Source organism: Lipophrys pholis (genome assembly GCF_963383615.2).
Source record: "Lipophrys pholis genome assembly, chromosome: 23".
Classification (NCBI taxonomy): domain Eukaryota; kingdom Metazoa; phylum Chordata; class Actinopteri; order Blenniiformes; family Blenniidae; genus Lipophrys; species Lipophrys pholis.
In genome coordinates this window covers 3,862,932-3,872,948 of record NC_137645.1, presented here as the reverse complement: position 1 = coordinate 3,872,948, position 10,017 = coordinate 3,862,932, and the positions used below count along the sequence as shown (strand labels likewise).

General features: G+C 44.8%; 1 protein-coding gene across 1 annotated transcript; it reads left to right on the top strand.

The window, feature by feature from the left end:
• The first annotated feature begins 562 nt into the window (after nucleotides 1–562).
• Nucleotides 563–7,747, top strand: mrps9 (mitochondrial ribosomal protein S9). Its single transcript, XM_080493266.1, has 11 exons — nucleotides 563–679; nucleotides 1,005–1,172; nucleotides 3,982–4,044; nucleotides 4,196–4,226; nucleotides 4,332–4,411; nucleotides 5,798–5,883; nucleotides 5,966–6,041; nucleotides 6,125–6,293; nucleotides 6,408–6,516; nucleotides 7,161–7,330; nucleotides 7,412–7,747. Exons 1-11 carry the CDS (start codon nucleotides 581–583, stop codon nucleotides 7,501–7,503), a joined length of 1,143 nt encoding a protein of 380 aa, XP_080349392.1. The 5' UTR covers nucleotides 563–580; the 3' UTR covers nucleotides 7,504–7,747.
• The last annotated feature ends 2,270 nt before the right edge of the window (nucleotides 7,748–10,017 follow it).

Sequence of the window (10,017 nt, the reverse complement as noted above, 5' to 3'; positions counted from 1 at the left end):
TACGCACTTTTATGTGTTGCTGCTTTAAAAAGTTTTCAGGAAACAGTAAAACTACTACTTTTGGAAGTAATATTTATCTATATGTACACGTTACTTTTCCAAGAATTGTATTGATTTCAGCTGCACAAATAACATGTTTTTTTACATTCATGCATGAATTTAATAACAGAAAACAATAAACAGTCAACAAAACAACTGTAATTAAGAGTCATCATTATTGTTCTTGTTTTAATATTAATTTCTTATACTTAATCATGTTTTTATGCTATACATAATAATTGAATAAGCCATCATTTGCAACATTCAAACTCCGAAGAGGTTTGATCTGAATATTTCACTCAAATTCTGGTGGAAAAACTAAATTAAAAACATATAAATACATTTTAAAAAGTGGTAAAAAAATGTTTTTTATAATTTAATAATAATGTTTAATTTTTTGCTTTAATTTCTAAGCATGTGAAACATTTTTATTTCATTTTTAAGATGATTTATCGTAAAACAATTAGTTGTATTTTAATTTTATTCTCAGTGCGCATGTCCGTGACGTTACGACCCTCGACATCACGTGCTGTCGGCCATCATGGCGGCGTCCCGTGTGCGTGCTGTGGGCTCGTTTCTGGGGAAATGTGGGACTTACAGCTCCGGAATAAACACATTCAGGGCGCAGCTGACCCGACAGGTAAATATATATGACTTTATCTTTCATAAACTCTCCCCTGTTTGAATTTCACTGCTCGTAAATTCCCGTAAATGACGCGCGACGCTATCGCACTTGCGTCCTTGAGCTAGCGCCCTGTGTTAGCACGTTAGCCGAAACTCCCATGGAGAATCATCTCATTTAAAGTTTGACATTGTCCCGTTTCGTTATTCGACAATGTCTGATTATTTAATGTGTCCGGGTGTGATAACGGAAGGTGTATCTCCCATTCGGCTCCGATGTTATACATCAGGGTGAACGTTACGTGCGTGCAAATGACATTATTATTTGAATGTTTGTGTTGCAGATCTGCGTGAGCGCCGTCCTCCACAGGAAGAACCTGGCGGCTGCAGGACCGGAGAAGTTCACCCTGGAGTTCATCCAGAAGCAGGTGGAGGAGTTTGACATCGGGAAGAGACACCTGGCCAACATGATGGGGGAGAACCCGGAGAACTTCACCCAGGAAGATATTGATGTGAGTCCTGAGCTGAGAATGTTTCGCATGTATGAGAGGAGACGTCTCCTACTGTTGTTTACACCAGAGAAAAACTACTGTTGTGTAGCATGTGGACATAATATAAATATATTCATTTACCCTCCCAAAAAAAAAGACCTTTAAAGCACGAATTCATCCCTTTGCCTCACAAACAGACTTGTATTCAGAATTAAAGAGTTAAAATGTGAAAAAACAATCCTCCACCTCACAGGTGTTTCTCATCAAGATGCTGATTAAATAAACAGCAGGATGATTGGTACTGTGTGTGAGTGACAGTAAATACAGTCACAAATAAATGTCTGGTCTTTACAGCCTCAGTATTTGTATTATATTACTAGTATTTGTAAAGAGTATGTGGCTGTATGATAAAAAAAAAAAATTTAAATGAAAGGACAGTGATGTCCAGGCGGTCATTAAATGCAGCTTCTGAGTCATTTAAGAACTTCAAACTAGGATCAAAATAATGTAAACTTTGGACTATAAGTGGTCAGTATGTCTCTCCTGAAGCTGACTTGATTCAGCACTTAATGAGTCTCCAATCATTTCAGCTGATTTTATTTGTCCTGTTCAAGCAAGTTGGAACAGGAATAGAAACATAAGTCAGACATAAATAGACTGAAACAGCTTCTTTAAGACCTGTCCTCAATCCAAGTACAGTAAAAGCTCTAATGTAGGGGCGCCCTAAAATCCAAGCACATAACTGAATCAATACAAGATGTAAACAATATAAGTACATATATATAAGATGTATACAAGAGAATTATTAAATAAGATTTAATGTACTTCAGGGCCCACATACGGTCCAGTTTCATCCTGAGTGGACCAGACTGGTAAAGGTTATGTGCATAAATTTAAAGGTTATTATAGTAATATCTTAAGTTACGCGCATGAACGTGAACCCGGAGTGTCGTATGGAGGCAATCACATAGCACCCGCGGCCTGAATGTTCCAATCATCAGGTCCGGCCCAAGTACTTCGGCCGTTTCCGTGTCGCTCAGCTTGAAATCTGCCAGGAAAAGCTGTCCGTTGTCCTCGTCAGGCAGGTTGTCTCCTCACCACGGCGTGTTGACAGTTAAACATGTGTGTGTACACAGTGACGTGTCGGCTCAGTACGGGGTGTCCCTCTGACCGGGTCCTCTACTCACAGGTTCTACTGTTCTCTCAAATTATGCCTCGACCTGTTTTCAATCAACTCTGAAATAATCTGTAAAACAGCTGAAACGGCCTCAAGTCCAGAAACAGCCTCAATCCAACTGATTGGAAATGATCAGAAAATGGGTTTTAAAGTTTCTTTTCCATTTATTTATATATATTTGTTCCTTTCCTGCTGACGATCACATGAAAATGCGTCAGGTTTTGAGAAAACGTCTTCGGTCTTAACGTGTGATGTGCAGCGGCGGCGTGGAGCTTCGTTAGCGCGGCGTTAATCCACCGCATCGTTGTGATTAGAAACGCCTCAAACACGCGATCGCTCGAGATTCTGGCTCCGCTGGGTTCGATTTCCTGCCTGATAATGAAGTGAGCCGTCGGCGCGGCGCTGTGACAAACGAAGCGACGGCCAGCAGACGAGGCGGCGGCGGAAAAGAGGCGGGACAAATCAGACGGATGTTTAACGCCACAGGAGAGATGAACGCCGACCGCAGAGCCCCAATTTCTCCTGGAACCAAACGAAGCTGTCAGATCCTTTATTACATTAGTTTGTTTGATTCCACACTTTATTGTCACTTTACGTCTCGTTCAGTGAACCTCAAACACCAACAAATGGACTTTGTCTCATCTGAAGCACTTGATTGTGAATAATAATAAGATTTATTCTAAACAGTGAAGAAACGAGGCATCGGGAGATTTAGTGAGTTAAGAGCTTTTAATCTACGTCATTATAGTTCATCAGAGTTCAGTCGTGAAAAACCTGCAAAAGTTCAGATTCATCTTTTTTGTAGAAAGTAACCCGAGGTGACTCGGTGCCTCCCTGCACCTCATAGTTACTGAGAATTGTTAACAAATAAAATACGAAACCACTTTTATTTTGGTGATATTTTGGTTTTAATTTATTATTCAGTCAAAAATGAACAGATGGAAATTCACTGCAAATGTGTTGATATTGAGAATCACCTTGTGTTTGAATCCTGAAACACAAACTGAAGTTGTACTTTGGGGAGAAGTTGTTGAAAGAGCGTCTGAACCTTCGATCTAGAAAACCTGCGTCACTTCAACGTGGTAGCTCTCTGTGTTTTCACTATTTTCCCCGTCATACCTCTAGAAAAGGTGTGAACGCTGAAGTTGGGAGTGAAGTTAGCGTTGAGTCTCGCCGTCGCGTCTCCAGAAGAGTTGGTGTTGGTTGTGGTTGTGTGTCTTTGTTTCTCGGGGACGTTGGGACGTTGGGACTCTCGGCTCCGGGGATCTTTGTGTCCCCGAGTCTCATTAATGCAGGAGGAGGTTTGAGGCTGTTTCTGTCTGATTCTGGAGGATTTGACAACCTTAAATGCGGCAGCCTGCGAGCTGCACCTGCTGCCGCCTCGCTAATTGAAGAGCGGAGGAGGAGGAGGACTAACGGCGCCATCTGGAGCCCCGCTAATGACACTGTCGGACGACGCTGAACTCGGCGTGAACCGCGGGACGTCCGCGTCGTCCTCCGCTCGCTGTCAGCAAACCCAGAACTTGAGCCGCTCCTCGCCTTTCCTTGAACCCGCCGGCAGCTGGCGCCTCGTCCGGTGTCACTTCGACCTCCGCCGTCCTCCGCCGACCGGACTCCTCGCTCACTCTGCCCTTTTCTCTGTGTCACCCTCAGAGGAGCATCGCCTACCTCTTCCCCTCCGGCCTGTTCGAGAAGAAAGCTCGGCCCCTCATGAAGGTATTTGGCTTTTTTCTGATATTCTACCAATATTCATGGTTTGTCCTGCTTTTTCTCTTTTGTTTGATCCTGAATCTGGACGTGAAACCAGCTTTGTTCAACGTCGCCTCACTTAAATCCTAATTCAACTGTAAATTCTCTGTCTGTGCAGCATCCTGATGAGGTCTTCCCCAAGCAGAGAGGTACGTCTCCCACACCTCTGGCCTTTGACCTCCCCGCCCCCTCAGTCACCCCTGGATGTGTGAAGTGACTCTGAAACGAGCTGCTTGTGTCCCCTCTCTGTCCAGCTGTCCAGTGGGGTCCAGACGGACGGCCGTTCCACTTCCTGTTCTACACCGGCAAGCAGCCGTACTACTCCTTAATGCACGTGAGTACCAGCACACCAACAGCACTCCAATAGAGTGATGATTAAACTAAACAAGAAACAACTAATATATTAAACTCTTTGAAATACAACTGGTAAAGTCATCCTTCAAATATTCAGAAACCATCCTGATGATTCTTAATAAAGACATTCTGGCGTATTTAAAACGCACTTAAACCCTCCTGTAAACACCGTCATGCTGACATGTCTTCAGCACCCTTAAACAACCTGGAAAATATCCTTAAAATACTCTGAAGTCACTCTGACATCACCTTAAAATACCCTGAAAACCTTCCTTTTAGTGTTCTCATACAATCCTGACATGGGCCTAACAACATCCTAAAAAAACTCTTAAAATACCCTTAAGTCCCCCTTAAATCCCCCAACCAGCCTTAAAGCTTGAAGTACCCTGATAGCTCTTAAAAAAACTCTTAAAATACCCTTAAGTCCCCCTGATGTCACCTTAAAAGCCCTGGAAGCTGCCGATGTGCCTCCTCAGAGCACCAGCTGACAAAACGCAGCATCTCTCACTTTGTGAGATTAAAGAAAGTAATCTGAGTACTCCTCCACACGCGGCCAGTTGCTGCCGGCCTTTGTCGGACCTTCAGTGAGCGAACTTGTCCTGCTTATCCTCCTCCGGCCTCCTTTTCTGCTCAGAAAATAGCTTTTTGTCCCTCGTCGTGCTCTCGGGCAGCCGGTCGGAGTGGCAGCGGATTAGCTTCCCTCCATCAACCAGGAATTAAACATGTGCAGAATAATTGACGGGATCTGAGCTCGGAGGAAGAGGAGGTGGAGGAGGAGGATGTGACCAGCATCAAACCCCCCTGGACTGCTGCAGGAGCTCTTCACTCCAACCATCTCGGTCACTTTACACACAGTCCAGCAGAGAAATGCCTCAAATCAACTCCTTACTGGAGTTCTTGTAATATTTTAATATTTATTGTACATTTCTTTAGTACATCCCTTCAGAGTATTGCTCCTAAAAATATCCACATTTCAAAATAAAATTAAAGTTTAAAGAATTAGGTAGTGCAAAATTAAACCTGATACCAGATGAAGCTTTCAAGAGAATAAAATGATTCATATTTAATTCCTCAGAGCAATATTTAATCTGTTACACACTTTAACTTTGCTGCATGACTGAGCACATTTTATTAAAACTGAAGTTGAGTTTTACTGACTAACTAACTAACTAATGTTTACAACAAAATGAGGTATTGAAGTCGTTGACGGAGAAACAACAATAATGAATAAACTAGTAGCAGAAAATTGTCACATGAAAATACTTTGATGTAAAATTGAGTCTCACTTCCTCCTGCCTTCAGTGTGATTCTCTGGATGTGTGTCGCTATATTATGTGTACTTATTAGTACTTATCTGTACTTTCAGGAGGTTTTCAATAAACTGCTGAACGTGGAGAAGTATCAGGACCGACTGCGAGCAAAAGGACTTTTCTCTCCGGACGCCAAACTGATGTGAGTCCAACGCGTCGTTCAGACATTTTTATTGTTGTTGTTGACGACTGTGACGCGACGCTGCTGCTTGTTTCTCTTCCAGCGCTCCGGGGACGAGCCGCTGGCTCACCAGGGTGGAGCTGGAGGTGGCGCTGGTGGAGAACATCTCGCCTCAAGACGTGAGACCTCGCGCTGCCACTTCTCCACTTCCTGTTCCCGTCCCCGTCCCTCTGACGTGTGTCCTCCTCCTCCTCCTCCGCAGTACGACCACTTCATCCAGCTGATGCAGCGCCTGCTGTCGGCGCCGTACGGCGCCACCGAGGAGGAATTCGTGATGCAGTACCGCCGGCAGCTGGAGGCGCAGTCCGCCCAGCAGGCGGCGCCGGAGCTAGAGAGGGATGAGACGGGCGTGGCCTTCAGCAGGGCGGAGGGTGAGTTCCACTTCCTGCTTGATGGAGACAAACAGGAAGTGAAGCAACGTTCTCTAGAGAGAGAAACTTGTTGACGTGTAAAAACGCCACTCACCGTTCTGGTGTCGGTTGCAGGTCGCAGGAAGACATCGAGCGCCTCCGTCGTCCTGCGGGACAGCGGCTCCGGACGGATCAGCATCAACGGGCGGGACTACGTGCACGCCCTCGCCGTGCTGCAGGACAGGTAGGAAACAGGAAGCTGCTTTAAAATGCGCCGGCTGATGTGTCCTAGTCTGAACGCCGCCAAAAATTAAAAAGCAGCTTTTTCACTCTTCACAGCATCTCCTGGTTTTATTTATCTCCTTGTACTAAGTTAATTACACAGTCCAGTGACTCTCTCTGTGTGTGTGTGTGTGTGTGTGTGTGTGTGTGTGTGTGTGTGTGTGTGTGTGTGTGTGTGTGTGTGTGTGTGTGTGTGTGTGTGTGTGTGTGTGTGTGTGTGTGTGTGTGTGTGTGTGTGTGTGTGTGTGTGTGTGTGTGTGTGTGTGTGTGTCCGGCGCCGCTGTTGTCACGCACTGTGAGGACGGGCTGTAATTGGAGCGGAGAGGTGACAATTGACTTTGTCAGCAGCCACAGGCCGTTCACCACACACACACACACACACACACACACACACACACACACACACAGTGATCCGGTTCCTGCTGAGTCAGGAGTTGCTCTGTAATATGTGAGATTGTCAAAGAGGCGTTGTGAGAAGTCAGCCATGCTGGCGCTCAATGAGCTCAGCCTTTGATTCGCTATCTGTTAAATGGCTCACACTCATTCAGCCACGCTCCGTTCTTTCATTACCTCCTCTTCTTCCTCCTCCTCCTCTTCCTCTCCCAGGGAGCAGCTCATGTTCCCGCTGCAGTTCCTCGGCGTGCTGGGACGCTTCGACCTGGAGTGCACCGTCAGTGGCGGCGGCCGGTCCAGCCAGGTGGGGGCGCTGCGGCTTGCCCTCTCCCGGGCGCTGCTCAGCTTTGTGTCGGAGAGTGACGGCGAGGCGCTGAGACAAGGTCGGTTGTTTTAATCATTTATTAAAACCTGTGACTTCAACGAGTCGCTGTCTGAACGTGTTTCCTGTCGTGTGCTTGCAGCCGGCCTGCTGACCTCTGACCCCAGGCTGAGGGAGAGGAAGAAGCCGGGGCAGGAAGGAGCCCGGCGCAAATTCACCTGGAAGAAACGCTGAGACGTCGCCTGGACTCCAACCAGAGACCGTCGGAGGGGCTGTGCCGTCCCTCCCACTGTCAAACAGAACTTGTGCTCCTCTTTGAGCTGATGAAGCTGATGGAAGAAGATCTTCATCCTGCTGGAGAGGGAGAGACTTTCAGAGGTGCAGTGACACCTGTCTGCCACCAGAGGGAGCAGTTTCATTACAAGTCATCTGAACTGTCAAAGACTCATTAAATAAATTAAATGTTTTCATATAAAGTATTTATTTGATGTATTATTTAACACATAATTATACCTAAAAAATAAACATGTTGGCACACACACACACACACACACACACACACACACACACACACACACACACACACACACACACACACACACACACACACACACACACACACACACACACACACACACACACACACACACACACACACACACACACACACACACACACACACACACACACACACACACACACACACACACACACACACACACACACACACACACACACACACACACACACACACACACACACACACACACACACACACAGAGAGGAAGGAAACCAAACATTCAAACTCCAGACTGAAAGGCCTCAACTGGTGTTTGAACCTGCAACCTTGAGGTGAGAGCAAAACCACTGATCCACCGTGCTCCTTATGTTTGTTCATCTGTATTTAATAGAAATATGTAAAATTATTTTAATGATCATTTGAGACTTTTTGTATCTTAAACTGGAGTGCAGTGGTTCATCGCTCTGGAAGGTTGCCGGTTCAAATGATCATTAAAATAATTTTACATATTTCTATTAAATACAGATGAACAAACATAAGGAGCACGGTGGATCAGTGGTTTTGCTCTCACCTCAAGGTTGCAGGTTCAAACACCAGTTGAGGCCTTTCAGTCTGGAGTTTGAATGTTTGGTTTCCTTCCAGTCCAGAAACTCCGGACTGTGTGTGTGTGTGTGTGCTCACGTGTGTGCTCACCTGTCCTGTAGTTCCCTGGGATGGCCTCCAGCGCCCCCAACAGGCTGAAACCAGATAAAATATAACAGTTAAAACTGCTTGGTTTGTGTTTTATTATTAATTTATTTAAAATGTTAAATCTCTTTACAAGTGATTATTTGTTTTATGGGAATAAGTGTAAACTCCAGTAAGGATGTTAAACTCCGTTGAAAGCAGACGTTGACTTCAGTGCATCAAACCTTTTCCTCCTCGCCTCCTAAAGTGAAATCAGATTAAAACTGTTTTAGGTAATTTGGGTTTCACTTTGTTTCTATTTGCTAAATGCCACAACGATATGAATTTATTTTACTTTCTTTGAAGTCAAAAGTTCACCTACACGTTTTATTGCTGACTGTGTCTTTAAACAGTGATGATGTCACGGCTTTGGAAGCTTCTGATTGGTTAAGTGACACCATCTGAGTTAATAACACACCTGGGGATGTTTTGTTCAAACAATTCCTCACAAGAGTAGCGTCCAGCCATCAGCCCGCTCGGGGGGACGAAGGGACGGTAAAGACCCAGTGAGGACAGCCTGCAGCTGGTAGGACAGTCGTTACCCGGTGAAACAATCCTGAACCCACATAGGACAACAGGAACAGTTTGTGAAAACAGCAGAACATCTGGAGGAAGCCTGAGAACACGGTCCCACTGTGAAGCACGGGGGCGGCAGCATCATGCTGCGGGGCTGTTGGAATAGACGGCGTCTCAAGACGTCAGCCAGGAAGTTAAAGCTTGGAAGCAAACGGTCGACGTATCTCAGATTAGTTTACTTAATTGTTGTGGCATTTATAGCAAGTAAAAATAAGTTTGTAGATCCTAAATGAACTAAAACAAGTTTGATCTGATTTAACTTCAGGAGGAGGAAATAAAAGGTTTGAGTGTCTCTTAAATGTAAACTATGACAATGAGACACCTTCATTATTTTATTTATTTAGTTTTTCTAAAAAATGTAAATGTGCCAAAATTAAACAAATACACCATTAAATCATTACAACTGGAAATAAATATATAAATGTCAATAATTCATTAAAATACCAATCCGCTCTATGTAAAAGAAAAAACACTATTTCTCAATAAATGAATGATTTCATGGTTTGGTGTTGCTTCATGAATTAATTTGATCTGTCATTGTCAGTGGGCGGGGCTAAAGCTGAGCCAATCAAACCCGTTGCTTTGGTCTGGAGAGTTTGAAAACATGAGAATATGTTAGCGGAGGATCTGCAGGGACTTAGTATGAGTTAGTGAGAAATGTTAATATTTAGAGTGTAAATGAAATGTCTCTCACCACTGAGGTCTTCATCTCCCAGGACACAGTCTTCATCCTGGGTTTTGTTAACGTGTCGTGCAGCAATAGGAACTATTGTTATGTGTTGCTGCGGGGGCGTGTTAGTGTGCGACACCTGTGATAGCAGCCCACCTCACACACAAGTTAAGAAACGAGGAGTTTCACTGAGTCAGGAGCAGATTTTAACATCTAGCGCCACCCAGTGGTGGAATATGTTCACCAGCTCTGCACC

Excerpts from the sequence above, each read along its gene's own strand:
- mrps9 (XM_080493266.1), top strand. The coding sequence starts at position 581 with ATGGCGGCGTCCCGTGTGCGTGCTGTGGGCTCGTTTCTGGGGAAATGT. Across the intron at positions 5,884-5,965 it reads TCTCCGGACGCCAAACTGAT|CGCTCCGGGGACGAGCCGCT; the intron begins GTGAGTCCAACG and ends TTTCTCTTCCAG. Across the intron at positions 6,517-7,160 it reads CTCGCCGTGCTGCAGGACAG|GGAGCAGCTCATGTTCCCGC; the intron begins GTAGGAAACAGG and ends TTCCTCTCCCAG.